We start from the raw sequence: 16,823 nt of genomic DNA on the forward strand, positions 1-16,823 counted from the left end.
CTTTTTATTCCTGAAACAAACCCAAACGTTGAGTTTTAAGATCAGTTCCGTCATTCCTTCCACACAACAACTTTAGAAACATAAGAGGAAAGGGCATTGAGTAAACTGTAAATATGTGTAAATATGTGTAACTATGCGTCCCCTGTGACAGCCAACAACAATGTGCTGAGGAGGGAAACGTCCTTGTGTAGGAGATCCTGGCATTGTGAGATAAAACCACACAACGCGTTTGTTTGAGTCAAAGTCAGCGATCAGAGAAGAATAACCTACACAAGTAATCAGAATGACAATGGGAAAAATGTAAAGCACAGAGTAATGTAGAACGTCTAAAACAGGGTCAATACGCCTCCAACCACCACATGCTAGGGCAGTGTTTCTCAAATGGGGGTACGTGTACCCCTAGGGGTACGCTGGCACTACAGGGGGTACTAGGGAGAGAGAAAGTGAAGAAATACAGAGTCAGTGTTGGTTCCACACCAGGCATGAGATGACTGGAAATGATAAAAACTATAGTAATAAATCTATTCATCTTTTCAACCTTTGGGGTCGGGACACCATGTGGGGTCACCTGGAGTTTAAATGGGGTCCCTTGAAATTTCTGAAAAATGTAAACATTTTTAAAATTATTTTTCTTCTTTTTTCATTAAAACACAATCTTAAACAACTGCATTTCTATACTTTCACTTTGTGAAATATGAATCTAGTTAAACTAAAATGCAGTAAAAACATATATATATATATATATATATATATATATCGACATAGCAATACCAGGCGACTTCAACATCAGGAAAAAGGAACACGAGAAACTAGAGAAAGACCAGGAGCTCAGAGAAGAGTTGGAGAAAACCTGGAGGGTGAAGGCATCAGTGGTGCCCGTGGTCATTGGGGCACTCGGGGCAGTGACCCCCAAACTGGAGGAGTAGCTCCAGCAGATCCCAGGAAATACATCAGACATCTCGGTCCAGAAAAGTGCAGTTTTAGGAACAGCAAAGATACTGCGCAGAACCATCAAGCTCCCAGGCCTCTGGTAGAGGACTTGGAGGAAAAAAGACACCGCCCGCGGAGGGTGAGGAAGAGTTTTTTTTTTATTTTATATATATATATATATATATATATATATATATATATATATATATATATATATATATATATATATATCTGAGCTCAAACATGATCAAAAACTAATTCTAGAATAAAAATGGTTTTTGGGGCGCCAGAAATGTTTAATATCAAAATGGGGTCACGATCCAAAACAGGTTGAGAACCACTGAACTAAAAACTCTTTCTATCACTTATGTAGAAAATGAGGTTCTTTAAAATGTGTATCACTCATTTATTACATCATTATGATTTATAGATGTTTTTAAATAGTTTTCTAAATAAAATGGTCGGACAAAAGGGGGGACTTGGATTCAGAGATAAGAGAACTGTGATAACTGTGATAGATGATAAAGAACGTGGTCTAGAATCAGAACATGGTCTAGAATCAGAACATGGTCTAGAATCAGAACATGGTCCAGAATCAGAACATGGTCCAGAATCAGAACATGGTCTAGAATCAGAACATGGTCCAGAATCAGAACATGGTCCAGAATCAGAACATGGTCTAGAATCAGAACATGGTCCAGAATCAGAACATGGTCCAGAATCAGAACATGGTCCAGAATCAGAACATGGTCTAGAAGAAGACCTGACCTGCCCTGAACCCAAATGAAGCCGATGTCTCTTTGGGGGTATGCTACGAATCTAGATAATTCTATCCTGGATTTAACTCCGTTAGTTTCATCTAACCAAACATTGTCCTTCAGACATAAGCTGTCCTATGAATCTATATAACAACAAGCTGAGTTAAGCGTGTTGATTCCAATCACAATTTATGTCACAATTAAGGAATAATTCCTTAAAAATATGAAGAATTAAAATCCATAATTCAGACCAAAAACAACACTGTTGCTGCAGTAAAAGCAGGAAGTAATTCATGCAGAAAGTGATGAGTGTTAATGATTAAATTAGTGAGATTATATTGTCTGTGTCTCTGGTGCTGCGTTCATACAGATCTACATGATAAGGTGGAATATATTTACAGTATATATTTATATTTATATGGTCTACAGGACTGAGACTCTCAGCGTCACCACAATACATGAATTAATGAATTAATGTATCGGTCTGAAAGCATGCAGGCTTTATCAATCCATCAGATATAAATATATATGTTTCCTATATGATGTCATCATCAGTAAATGAAAGAATTGCATCACTGTCTAAATATTCTCTCTCCTGTCAGCGTCACATCAGATCCACACAGAGACGTGTTCACACAATGATCCTCCTTTTATTGGACAGCTCATTTTCTAAGAGAGCTGATTGGTCAGGAGGCGGAGCTTTAGCACTCGCTCAGATCCTAGCCAGAACAAAACCTGGTCCCGACCAGGTTAGCCGTTCAGCCTAAGTTACCATGGTCATATAGCTCCATAAGATATTAGCCAGCTTTGTAGGAGAGCACACACTGATTAAATCTAGCTTCATAGTCCACCCTCATTATGTCTAAACACATATCAACCAGACGCTATTCACATGCGTGCGCATACGTGTAGAATGATGTGTTGTGAGTTATAAACATAAGGAGCAGCTTCATGTGACGCTACATCTGGTTGATTCTCTGTTCATATTGGACGGTAACTATGGGTTACCAAGAGGAGGATGCGTGTTCGTCTCTGATCCTTTTAGATCCTTTCAGCACATGTGCGTAGACGACGTCACTTCCTTCATTCGCAATCATTACGACAGAGCTTCCGAAACGTGATATTTGAATGGAAGCCGACCATACAACGTTTGTTAAATATTTCCAATAGTACACATGTAAATATGTGACTGTTTTGTGGTTTTTAATTGTTAATTTAAAAAAAAACCAAAAGGGGAAAAAAACCACTGCAAGATGATATATAGTAAAATGGATAAAAACACAACACACAACATTGACAAATAAAACCTAAACAGAAAATAAAATAAAAACTAAAATAAAATGGAATTCACTGAAATTATTTTGAAATAACAGGGTTTCAAACATTTAAATAGTAAACAAACCAGGTGATGTATGAGTTTGTGGGTTTTTCAGATTAAAAAGAGTTAGAACAACCCATACACCAGGCATGCAAGAATTATCATGACGGTACCGATTAAAAAAGGTTAAAAAAAAATAATAATAGAAAAGCCCCCCATGCTGGTTAAAACACAGCGTAGGAGGCGACATCGCTCCGTAGGAGATCAATATTAAACTCAACAGCCCTGGCGAGAACTCTGACGTACACCTGAGATCTTACACGTTGGCCTTCAAATAGAAAAGGGTCTTCTGTTGCATCTCTATGATTCTATAATACACCAACGTATAGACATTAGTCAAATAATACACATCTTAAATTCTGCATCATGCTTTTACCACTAAAGTCTATTAAGATGCTCCTCAGCACTGCTGTGAATGCTTGTGTCAAGGTGAGTTCACCTCAAACGTGACTTCAGTTTGATGTTTAGATTTAAAGTCAATGTAAATAACACAACGTCAAGCAACGCGACTCACGCAACTACACCAAACTCGCCATATTTTAACCTATTTTCATCACTTTGTCTTGCCATATTTTTGCTTCTTTGAATGTATTTTTGCTACATTACTCACATTTCTAATGCTTTTCCATCACATTTCAATGACTTTTCTGCACTTTTCAATTTTCCTGACATTTTCAGCACTAATAAACCCTTTTAACCAATTTCAGTGGTTTTTAAAATCCCATTTCACCACATTTTCCACCATTTTTGGTCACTTTGAACTCATTTTATTAGTGATTAAAACCAGGATTTCCATCTTTAAGATGACTATAATGATAATAATAAACGTTCCTGGATAACAGTGGATATTATTCAGATGAATAAATAAATGTGGTTATCACAGATTCATAGAACAATGGACCATCATTTTACTGACTTTATGGATGGACCCCAAAAATCTCTCTCCTTTATTCCCCCTTATAGATGGTCCTGTCTCCACATGACTGTTCTTCAATGTTCATGTCTGTGTTCAACCACCTTCAGCTATAGTGGGGGGTTGATCCATACAACGTCTAGATGCAGATGTTCCTATATTTTCCTTTCATAAATCATCAGCTTCACCCAAAAGATGAATCTCAAGCACTCAGTTCTTTTTAAAGACTTCAGTATCAGCAAGTTAAAGTTCTAATCAGTAAATAAACATCAGAAACAATAGTCAACAGCGATATGATAAAAATAAGTATAATTCAGAGCATTTCATCTGACGACTGTTTGTTTTTGGCAGAGTCAGTCATTTAATTCCAGCCTGTGTGATGTTAGGTGTGTGTGTAGTTGTGTGTAGGCCTGCACAGTGTTTGACTTGTCAGCACTTTATTGTATATAAATTCCCTTTTACTCACGACTTTCCAGCGAGGCATGCTGGGAGAAAAGAAACAGGAAATCCCATCAAGGGGATATTTTAGATTTGACCTCTGCATGGCTGGGTGTGTCTCCAATAGATCTGATTACCCACACGTGTTAATATGTATTATAGATAAACATACACCTCCTTACCTCCACATGCCAGGCTCAATATCACCAGGAGTATCACAGGAATGCACCATCTGCTTGCCATTTTATTATCCAGCAGCATCCTAAGGGAAGGATGGTGGAGACAGATTTCTCCTGAGTGTTGGTACAAAAAAAATCTCCTTTGTGTCAGGAAGTGGCCTTCAGGGTCCAGCTGTAAAGAGAACAGAAACAGAAGAGGTGAGAACCAGAGCGTGTACGCACACACACACACTCACTCTCTCTCTAAAGGAGCATCGCTCTGTTGCACAGGAAGGACAAACAACCTTTGAGGAAGACTGCAGGCGCTGTAAAGTCCTTTAGGAAGAGCTCGACAAATATGACAGTGGAATGAGAGAACCACGGCCTGTGACTGAGTGGTGATCTCTACCTGACCTCTACCTCTGACTTTGTCTCCACCTTCACCTCTACCTCTATAATTCTGAATTGCGTCTTTTAAAACAGGCATCAAATAAAAGAGAAAGGAAGTGTCTCTCCTCAATCATGGTAGAAGTTCATACTGCCTGGAGAAAGAGTTGGTTAACTTATAAAAAAAAGAGCTCTTTGTAAAGCTGGAACTTTCTATTATTCAACTTTAATAAAGGAAATCAAAAATGATCCATGGTTTCTATTCAACACTGAAGCCAGGCTTTGTTAAACCCTCTATTCATGTTAACCTGAGCAGTGATGACTTCATCAACTTCTTTACTGGTAAAATTCTAACAATTAGAAACAAAGCTAATGTCCTCCCTGCAGGAGTGATCAATAATTTATTAAACAACCTGAAATATCCCCAACATGCAGCTTTTATTTACACAGTTTCATTCAATTGGTTTATCTGAACTGACCTCAATAGTTAGTGCTTCTAAACCAACAACCTGTCTTTTAGATCAAATCCCAACTCCACTATTTAAAGATGTTCTTCCACTAATCAGCACTAATATGGGGCCTTATTCTCCCATCTGGACTTAAGCGTTTTTTTCTTCTCTTCTACGTGTATTCTCCGGTCCAGGTTCCTGACACGCCCACCGCGTGTAAGATAGACCAAAAGCGTGTATGTGTGAATAAAGGCGGGCTGAAGGAAAGGAGGCGGTGATGTCATTTGTGAAAATGATAAAGTTCACTTTTAATTTGAAACGCCTTCATTGATATTGAAGGTGAGCAGCGACTGACTTACTGTAAGTACAGGGGGAGAATAGCACACAGCTAAGAACAGCGCCGCAATGCAGCTTTTTGGACTTACACACATGGGAGAATAGAGACCATGATGAACTATATTAACACATCTCTAGTAACAGGTTATGTACCACAGGCCTTTAAAACCACTGCAATCAAACCTCTCCTTAAAAAAACAACCCTTGATCCAAGTGACTCGTCCATTTACAGACCAATATCTAATCTCCCTTTTATTTCCATAATTCTTGAAAAAGTCATCACAGGTCAACTATGTGATCACCTACATAGGAACAATTTATAGAGAGCTTTCAGTCTGGCTTTAGAGCCAATCACAGCACAGAGACTGCCTTAGTAAAAGTAACCAATGATCTCCTCTTAGCCTCAGACAGAGGGTTGGTCTCAGTTCTGGTGATCTTAGATCTCAGTACAGCCTTTGATACAGTGGATCATCATCTACTGCTGCAGAGACTGGGATTAAAGAAACAGCGCTGGGTTGGTTTAAATCCTACCTATCAGACATAACCCACTTTGTTCATGTTAATAATCTGTCCTCAGCCAGAGTTAATCATGGAGTTCCACAAGGTTCAGTTTTAGGACCAATACTCTTTACATTATATATGCTTCCACTAGGTAACATTATCAGAGAACATAATATAAATATCCATTGCTATGCAGATGATACACAGTTTTATCTCTCAATGAAATCAGATGAAACTCATCAGTTATTAAAACTCCAGGCTTGTCTTAATGACATCACATCCTGGATGAGTCGTAACTTTCTCCTTCTTAACCAGGATAAAACCAAAGTGATTTTATTTGGTCTAAAACACCTCAGAGATAAATTATCAGAGTAAATAGTGTCTCTGGATGACATTACTCTGTCACCTAGCAACCACAGTAAAAAACTTAGACATTATCTTTGATACTGACTTATCCTTTAATTCTCATATTAAACAAATCACAAGGACAACCTTCTTCTACCTCTGTAATATCTATAAAATCAGGAATATCTTGACCCAGAGTGATGCTGAAAAACTAATCCATGCATGTGTTACATCTAGATTAGATTATTGTAACTCTATACTGTCAGGATGTCCTAGTAACTCACTAAAAAGTCTCCAGTTAATTCAGAATGCTGCAGCTAGAATACTAACAGGTACTAACAGGAGAGAACATATTTCTACAGTGTTGGCTTCTCTTCATTGGCTTCCTGTAAAATCTAGAATAGAGTTTAAAATCCTCCTGTTAGCATACAAAGCTCTACATGATCAATCTCCTGTATATCTTAGAGACCTGTTAGTGCCCTATCATCCAGGCAGAACACTCCATTCTCAGTTTGCTGGACTTCTGGAAGTTCCTAAAGTATCTAGAAGTAGAACAGGAGGCAGAGCATTCAGCTACCAGGCTCCTCTCCTTTGGAACCAGCTCCACCTATAAAAGTAAACTCAAAACCTACTTATTTACTAAAGCATATACTGTATAATAGCGTTAACGTAACCACTAGGAACAAAACCCTAAACCTAAAAATAAGAACTAAGCACTAAGATTATATAGTTGAACATCAACATTATATTCAAACACCATCTACACACAGCGTAATCATAACATAATCTAACCACTAGAGCTGACATGGGCTCGTCTGTGAACGGTGACATTTACAGACCTTAGAGTCTCTGTTAGCTTATCAATAAACAGGAAGAGATTGATCACCTTTATAATAAGTGCTGACTCGGCACTGGGAGTGAGGCCCAAGGCCAAGACAGGCTGACTTGATAATAACGTATCATGTTTTTCTGCAGTCAGTGCCTTCTCCTCATCCTTCTCTCTCTGCTCTATTTCAGAAATATGAATATTATATTTTAATAAGTGGAATGAGATGACTGTTGTAATTTGTGCTATACAAATAAAGTTGAATTGAATTGAATTGTCTCTCCCTCTGTCACCTCACCAACTCAACAAAGCTGGATCGTGTTCAAACCCCTCAAACACATGGATTTATCAGAGCTGGTCTAATGCATCTCTGAGGTCTGAGCTCAAAGGAACCCCACTTTAGAGGGGCAATATCATGAAAAAACACTTTATAATGGTTTTACTAAATGTCAAATATCAAATGTTAAATATAAATATAAAAGTTAAATGATAAGATTAATATCTAAATGTTAAATGCTAGATTGATATGTAAATGTTAAATGTAATTGTTAAATTTTAATCTAAATGTTAAATGTAATTGTTAAATTTTAATCTAAATGTTACATTTAAAGATAATTGATAATCTAAATGCTAAATGTTAAATCAAAATGTTAAATTTTGGATCTAAACATTAAATCTAAATGTTATGTAAACTTTAAATGTTAAATATAAATATTAAATGTTAAATATACTTTGAGATGATCTGACGTGTTTGTGATACAATGTGACCCAGCATTGGGTCACAGAAAAGACTAATCCTGTGGTTAGAGAAGGTGAGGATGACAAGAAAACTACGTAGCAGCTCTAGTGAGTGTTTGAAACAGCTGATTAACTCTGCTGCTGCTGCTGCTGCTGCTGCTGCTGCTGCTGCTGCTGCGATAAACACACATCTTGAAGCAGCGTTTGTCGGACTCACAATCACAATAACCTCTTAAATATCCACGTGTTTTACTGTGATGTGCAGTTTTTAGGCTGAAAACAATAACAAGAGTGTGTGGAATCTTGAAACACACACTTTTTAACCATTCTCTGGAAGAGGGGAAAGCTTCCGTCTTTGCAACGGTGCAGGTTTTTGTTGCAGCAAAAACTTACATCAGCTCATGTGAAAACACGAAAGCAGATCTGACTTCTACTAACGATGTGTCGACTAATGAAGGAGAACCAATGATTACAAGGATTAAACCAGTGGTTCTCAATCTGTTCAGCCCTTTAGCAAGCCCCAAAATAAAGGTCCCATAGAGCAGGGACCCCCACTGTAGCTGAAGGTGGTTGAACACAGACATGAACATTGAAGAACAGTCATGTGGAGACAGGACCATCTATAAGGGGGAATAAAGGGGAGAGATTTTTGGGGTCCATCCATAAAGTCAGTAAAATGATGGTCTATTGTTCTATGAATCTGTGATAACCACCTTTATTTATTCATCTGAATAATATCCACTGTTATCCAGGAACATTTATTATTATTATTATAGTCATCTTAAAGATGGAAATCATGGTTTTAATCACTAATAAAATGGTTCAAAGTGACCAAAAATGGTGGAAAAGGTGATGAAATGGGATTTTAAAAACCACAGAAATGGGTTAAAAGTTGTAAATAAAAGTGGACAAAAACAGACAGAAAAAGTGGAAGAATTAGTTTAAACTGGTAAATAATGGACATGACAAATGGTGAATGTGGTTAAACTGGCAAAAAATAATCATGAAATCTGGTGAAAACAGTTTAAAAGTGACAATAAAGGGTCAACATATGTGACATTATTTGTAAAAGTGGTGGAAAAGGTTTATAAGTGCTGAACATGTCTGGAAAGTGGAAAAAATGTGCAGAAAAATCATTAAAATGTGATGTAGAAGTTATAGAAAGAGGGAAAAATGAGCTCAAATTGATCAGAAAATATTTTTTATTTATAAGAAATCATTAACACTGCCTTATGTTTTTATATCTTCCCCATAATAAAGGGAGGGGCTGAGAATGATACAATATAATAAATGTATGATTTTATTACTGCAAAAATAAAACATGCATGGGGTTACAGAATAGATAGTGTTCATCTCTGACGACATAAGCAGAAATAATGGAGAAGTTTCATGTATTTAAATAACTAGTACAGTGCCCGTCGGAAGTATGCATTTATGTGAGAGCATAAGGGGTATATTTTCTATGGGATATGAGCATGATAAATGTGTTTGGTTTTTTTTACTCACTTTTGTATTTTTTTTGTTTAGTGTATTTTTCTGTATTGGATGTTTTTTGGAGTCATTATGTGTATTTTTGTATCTTTCTGTTGTGTTTTTGTGCAGTATTTGTATAATTATTGTTTTTGTTGCCATTGTAGTGATTCTAGAATCATTTTGTGTATTTTTTCTATAAATATTGTTTAGTTTTTGTTTTATTTTACTCATTTAGTATATTTTTATTATAAATACTGTGTGAGTGTGTGTGTCTACATCCATCTCCTCCGTGCACGCGCATCAGCCGTGTGTGTGTCGACATCCGACTCCGTGAACGCGCATCAAATAAATAAATACCGTGTGTGTTCCCGTGAATGTTTGAGACGCTGATAACAAAACTCCATAGACATTGTAGCGCCAATCAGAAAAGTAACAAAACTGCGCAAAACAAAACGTAAAGCTCCAAACTACATGAGTGAGTAAGTAAATTAAAGTATTATCTACAATTCGGCTGTCTTTTTTTAAAAAACAAAAATAATTTTTTACCTTTGAACCGAGTGGTCAGAGCTTAGCTTCCATGCACGGCACCACAGATAATCTACAGTTTTCCAGATGGATTATTGAACGGGTTGGAAACACAGACGTCCCTTGCTTTTTAGTGAGATAATAAATCATGTTTCTGTTCACTTTTAGGTACTCAGTTTAGACATCGTTATAACTTTATTTTTCCTTTCATTTTTAACCCCTAATATGATTTTGTACTGTTTTAACTTCAATAACTTTTCATTTAAATTGTTAAACGTGACATATGTATTTACAGTATGGAGGCCCAAACCTGCCAAAATTAAAAATAAATAAATAAAAGTTAAAATAAAAACAAAACAAAAATATTTTTTATATGTATAAAATAAACGATTAAATGAATAATAGTTAAAAAAAAAAAAAAGATATTTTTTTGCATTTATTTATTTAATGATGTATTTATATTTTTAATTTAACTTTTGGATTTTTTCCTACTTATATTTATTTATTTGTATTTAATTTTCAATTTTCCTTTTTTTCCACATTTAATTATTTATTTATTCATTTCATTTCACTAACAAAACATGGATTGACAATATAATAATATAATAGTTTAGTATCACACATTAACATTAACAATGTGTTACTTTTTTTTTTTTTACAGACATTTTAATGTGATACATAAAATATCTGACGAGTTCATAAAATATTTCATATAGAGGGTTTTCAATCGCGTCATCAACCCGGAAGTCGCCATTTTGGAGATAAAGCAGCAGGTTTACAAACAGCACACGTACAAGAGACGAGATGGTGAAATATTGCTGTGTTTCTGGCTGTAATAATCAGTCAGACCATGAAAAACGTGGAGTTTTATAGACTGACAGAAGTTCTAACAGATCATGAAGAACAAAGTCTGTATTTTATAGTCAGTAGTTCTACATCAGGAGAGCAGTGACATGAGACTCGCTCACTGTTGTTACACCAGTTGTTATTGGTGTTTATGTAAACACCGCCGCCCTCATCTCACGTCTTACATTTAAATCCATCTTCAGGTCCAGTTTGTTCTCCAGGGAACAGACATTAGAACACAGAATGGAAGGAAGCGGCGTTCTCTGAGGATTAGCTTTTAGCTTGGTTGCTAGCCCCGCTCCTGCTTTCCATCACACGCTTACGTTTCCTCCGCTGGCGGACACCGCTAGGCTACGCTGCTCCACAGGTCGCTGGATGTAGCTGGCGTAGCAATCCGAGGATCGAGGTCCACAGTAGTCGTATCTAACGGACTATAACTGTTTGGTTTGCCTAAATATAGGATGACCTGGTGGTCGTAAACGATTTTAGAGTAGCTACGCTGCAGGTTCACTGAGAAATTATTAGAACTGACAGAGTCATCTGCAGACATATCCGTTGCTAACGCGAGCCTCAGCAGCCGAAGCCGACCTCCAAACTTCTATAAGATCTATAGATCCATGGGCTTGGTGAAATCCAGGTAGTTGATGATATCAGGATACAGGACATAATAGATCCTGGTTTAGCTTTGCTAACCACAAGCTCCGCCTTTCCTCTGATAACCTGTGAAATTGTTTTCATTGATTTGTGATGATTTTTGGCAATCTATAAAATTCCAAATGTGTCTCACTGTTTGACTGATTAGTACAGCTAGAAACACAGCAATAGTCTTGTTTGTGTGCTGTTTGTAAACCTGCTGCTTTAGCTCCAAAATGGCGACTTCCGGGTTGATGACGCGGTTGATGACGTGCCGTGAAAACCCTGCAGCTGCATTTAATGAAGTTATTCCAAAGTGAGGGAACAAACTCAGCTGGTTCCCTAATAAACAACTTTTCATCTCTAATCAATAACTGAAATTGGCAAACAAACGAAGCAAACTTTATTTTATTTTATTTATTTAATGAAACTTAAAAAGTAGGCTCCTTAATGTTCTCAATATGTATGAGCAGCACCGTGCTAAGTAGATAAAACCACTTTAAGTTTAAAACAGTTTCTTTTTGTGGGGGGCGGGCCCCGAGTGACAACAGGGTCGAGACCCACGAGTTTAGAACCTCTGTCCTGGGAGAAAAAAGACCGTTTTTAGACAGATTATTTAGAAAGAAAATGTCCTTTAAAGTAGTTATTAGATATACAGTAATTATTTTGGTTGTGTGTTTACAGGCCTGGCAACACAGGCAGCCGCATAGGGCGCCATCTGCTGGAGGGGCATCAAAATACACCCCCCCAATTTTTTTTTTCTTTTTCTTTTATAATAATCATTTCAACAGGTATAATAAACGTGAACACTGTACATCATGTTTTCTCTTAATTGAATATCAATAATAAAATGTGGAACCATACTAGATATGACTAGTAAAACCAAAGTTTTATATTTTATTTTAACTTTTGATAGCACTGTGTGTGTGTGTGTGTGTGTGTGTGTGTGTGTGTGTGTTTGGGGGGGGTCTAGGGCATCAAATGACCTAAAGCCGGCCCTGTGTGTTTACTTCCAACAGAGAACATCACACACACACACACACACACACACACACACACACACACACACACACACACACACACACACACACACACACACACACACACACACACACACACACACACACACACACACACGGTAAAGTAAACGTACTAAACATACATTGTTTGTGTGTGTGTGTGTGTGTGTGTGTGTGTGTGTGTGTGTGTGTGTGTGTGTGATCACGCACCAGGGTCGTTCTTCACCAACAGCCCCGGACACCGTGAGGTCTTTCCCCGCTGCTGGAGCTCCGTGACACCGAGCAGAGGTGACCGAGCAGCGGCCGTGACGAGGACCAGCTCCGCTCCCAGGGAACAGTTGGAAGAGTTTAAAGAGTTTAAAGAGTTTCCCTCTAACTGTCTGACTGTGTGTGTGTGTGTGTGTGTGTGTGTGTGTTCAGTTGGACACCGAGGCTTCATGTGAGGGCGGAGCCGGGAGGGAGGAGACCTGAGCGGGGTTCGCGCTCCGAGCGTCGCAGGCTTTGTCCGCAGGAAGAACTGAGAGAAATGAAGAAAATAAAAGACTTTATTTTCACATGTTTGCGACTTTACTTCCACTTAGTTTTACTACGGAAGCACTTTTACACCAGTAAAACAAAAAGTAAATAATAATAAAACAATTCTTAAGTCATAATTATGTGATACTATCTCATATCTCATAGTATCTCAGAATTATTACTTAAGATTTATTTATTTTTACAATTGTTATTTTACTGTCTCATAAGTGTGACTTAGTAAATCATAATTAGAACTTAGTATCTTATAATTATGACTTAATTATTTATTATTATCATTTTACTGTCTAGTATTATGACGTAGTATCTTGTAATTATGATTTAAGATATATTGTTTATTTTATTAGTGTTATTTTGCTATCATAATTGTGACTTAGTATATCATATTGACTTTAACATTTTTGTTTTATTATAGTTATGTTACTATCTCATAATTATGACTTACTATCTGATAATTGTGACTTAGGATTTTTGAAATTATCATTATTGTTATTTCACTATCTTAATATCTAATAATTATGACTTAGGAATGTATTATTATAATTTTACTATCTCAATATGATGACTTAAGATGTATTTATTTTTATAATCGTTATTTTACTATCTCATAATTGCGACTTAGTATCTCATAATTATGAATTAAAATGTATTTATTTATTTTTATTAAAAAGCTACTAAATTACGTAAAAAGCTACTAAATTATCTAAAGAGCTATGAAATGATATAAAAAGCTACTAAATGATGTAAAAAGCTGTTAAAGCTGCTACATTGGGGGTGCTGTGGAGCGTGTATCATGTGAGACGCATCCACTAGAGATTTATAAAAATATTTTGGCACCTTTTTTTAAACTTTTTTTGGACACCACATGTTGCTACAAACGTCCTACGACAGTCGATTCTTCAATCAGTTGTGAACCTTTGGACAATCATGAACACCAGAGCTAAACCCGACGCAGCTAACGTGGGCCTCACACAGCCTGGAGGCTCACCTGAGCCCGGAGCCAATTTGGAGCCAGATGCTAACGATGCTAACGCACGGCTGCTAATACGCATGGAGGCAATGATGGAGACTTTGCCAAGGGACATTATGTCAGTTTGAGCAGATCGTATCTGGGGCAAATAAAAAGAAAATCTCTGCTGTCTGTGAACACTTACAGAGAAAGATAATTGCTCACGATCAAGCCATTGCTAACCTCGAGGACACTCCCACTGATCACGATGCCCAGCTAACTAGCCTACAAGCTAACATCACTGACCAAGCGTGTTGGCTCTGATGTAAAAAAGTGAGGATTTGGAAGGAAGGTCGAGACTTAATAATATTCATCTGGTGGGTGTCCTAGAAGGTTCCGAGAACTCCCGTCCAACTGTGTTTGTTGCTAAACTGTTACAAAACTTGCAAGGCCTGGACAGGGAGCCAGTGCGTGATAGTGCCCACCGTACTCTACGCTCTAAGTCGAAGGTCGGGGAACCTCCTCGCCCGTTTGTTGTGAGAGTTAATACGTTTCAACAAGGCTGTGAAGTCCTACAGAAAGCTGGATCGTCTGGACCTTTATTTTACCAAGGAAAGATGATTTTGATCTTCCCAGATTTCACTGCGTCTGTGGCCAAGAAGCTAGCTGCTTTTGCTAAAGTCAAGAAGAAGCTTCGCTCGTGTCCTGGTGTGAAATTCTGACTTTTCTACCCAGCTATACTGTGTATTACTCCTCTGAGCAGACAAATTCACAGATTTGAAGAAACACCTAAACATGGTGGTGGTCCCAGATCTGTTTGAGGTTAGATAACTTACTGGATAAGGTAAACATTTTGCTCTGATGTCATATATATATATATACTGTATATATATATATATACTGTATATATATATATATATGTTTTCAAATATTTTTGAACTTATGTTTGTTTTTGATATATGAGGATTGTGTTTTGTTTTTGAGATTGTTAACCACTGTATTGCGTCATGTGGAGATTATTACTTTATTTATTTATCTATTGTGCTATTACCATTTATTTATACTTATTTTTGTTATTATTATTATTATTATTTTTTGTTTTGTTATTATGGTTCATACTGGACGCACGGTGGATTAGTGGTTAGCACGTCCGCCTCACAGCAAGAAGGTCCTGGGTTCAAGCCCTGAAGTGTGCATGTTCTCCCCGTGCTGCGTGTGTTTCCAAAAACATGACTGTAAGGTTGATTGGAGTCTCTAAATTGCCCTTGTGAGTGAGTGGTTGTCTGTCTGTCTGTGTTGCCCTGCGATGGACTGGCGCCCTGTCCAGGGTGTACCCCCGACCAGCGCCCAATGAGAGCCGGAGATTGGCACCGGCAGACCCCCGCGACCCTGAACAGGATAAAGTGGTTCTGAAAATGAATGAATGGTTTATACTATGGTGACATAACTATTATTACCTACAAGGTCTGCCTTTATTTTCACTTTTTATTTTTTACTCTATTTCACATTCCATTTGGAGGGGTTTATAGTTAAATCTTCCTCCAGAGCCTTTTAAAGGCCAGGTTATGGGTGTTTTGGGGTGGAGTGGAACAACATATATACATGACGAATAAAGGCTTAAAGCCCAGTTTAATTTAATTTAATTCCCTCTTGGTTTATTTTTTCTTTTACATTGTCGACCAATTGTCCATGTTAGCCTCCATGCAATCCTACAGTAGAAAATTAAGATGTTGTGCTCTCTTCAATAGGACAGAGGTGTGTTCCATAAAGGAGGTTTAACAAACTCTGAGTCTATCCATAAACTCTGGGTCAACATACCCCGCGATGGGAAACTCTGTGTATCTGATTCCATTAAAGCTGGTATGAAGTGGGTTAATCAACCCTGAGTATGTAAACCTTGGGTTACTGACGTGCACATGTGCGATAAAAAGCCATTATCAATGGATCAGAGATTACACAAACTACCATGGTAACCACTCGGAAGAGAGTGATTTATTCACCCTGATGGTGAAATAAGCAGGTGTTTGAGGAATATGAGCCTGTTCTAAAGGTGTGTTCACACTGAACGCACCTTCATTGATTATAGTGGCTTAAATCACCTGTGATTAGTCGCGCTTTTTGGTCGCTTCATTACTTTATTGCTTCAGTGATGTGACGAGTGGTGAATAATATGAATAAAATGTGTTTGAGGAGACGTGTCAGCGGCATAGGATGTCTACATAGAAAAAGACTGTCAAAAAGATTGTCATAAAAAAAGACTGAAGCGGGACGCGAACCCGCGACCCATCGCTTCCAAGAGCGGTGTCATAATTCAAAAGCTACGTGATCTAAAGATCAAACTGTATTACAGTATGAAACAACAATTGAGCCTTAAAAGTGGATTAATTTAAATGATCATCTCCTCCTTTATATTCTCTACAGGTTTGTATTCAGTGAACTTTACTACAGACGTCAGTAGATGTTTTAATGTAGATCAACCTCTCAGTGTCTTTCACTTAATGATCTACATCTACAATGTTAGAAAGAAAACTACCGTTTGCAAAAAAATAAAAAATACGTAAAGCAACACAACATTAGTAATGATGTGAACACGTCTGAGATACTCAGAGTTTCCCTCATTTGAGCCTGAACATACTCAGAGTTTGAACATAACCCGTTTTATGGAACACCCCTCAGGACCTCCGGTT

The 16,823-nt window shown here is 37.4% G+C and overlaps 1 protein-coding gene across 1 annotated transcript in view; it reads right to left on the reverse strand.

Moving 5' to 3' along the window:
- Nucleotides 1-13,077, reverse strand: part of tgfbr3 (transforming growth factor, beta receptor III) — a gene marked incomplete at its 3' end in the record, with an annotated part of 101,913 nt that extends 88,836 nt beyond the window's left edge. Inside the window, exons 1-2 of the mRNA XM_028444915.1 lie at nucleotides 12,864-13,077; nucleotides 4,600-4,768 (exon numbers count right to left, since the gene is read on the reverse strand). Coding sequence (XP_028300716.1) covers nucleotides 4,600-4,678 — 79 coding nt within the window. The remainder of the gene's footprint in view (nucleotides 1-4,599; nucleotides 4,769-12,863) is intronic.
- Nucleotides 13,078-16,823: the final 3,746 nt, after the last annotated feature.

The sequence above is a fragment of the Gouania willdenowi genome, chromosome 4 (genome assembly GCF_900634775.1).
Source record: "Gouania willdenowi chromosome 4, fGouWil2.1, whole genome shotgun sequence".
Lineage (NCBI taxonomy): Eukaryota > Metazoa > Chordata > Actinopteri > Blenniiformes > Gobiesocidae > Gouania > Gouania willdenowi.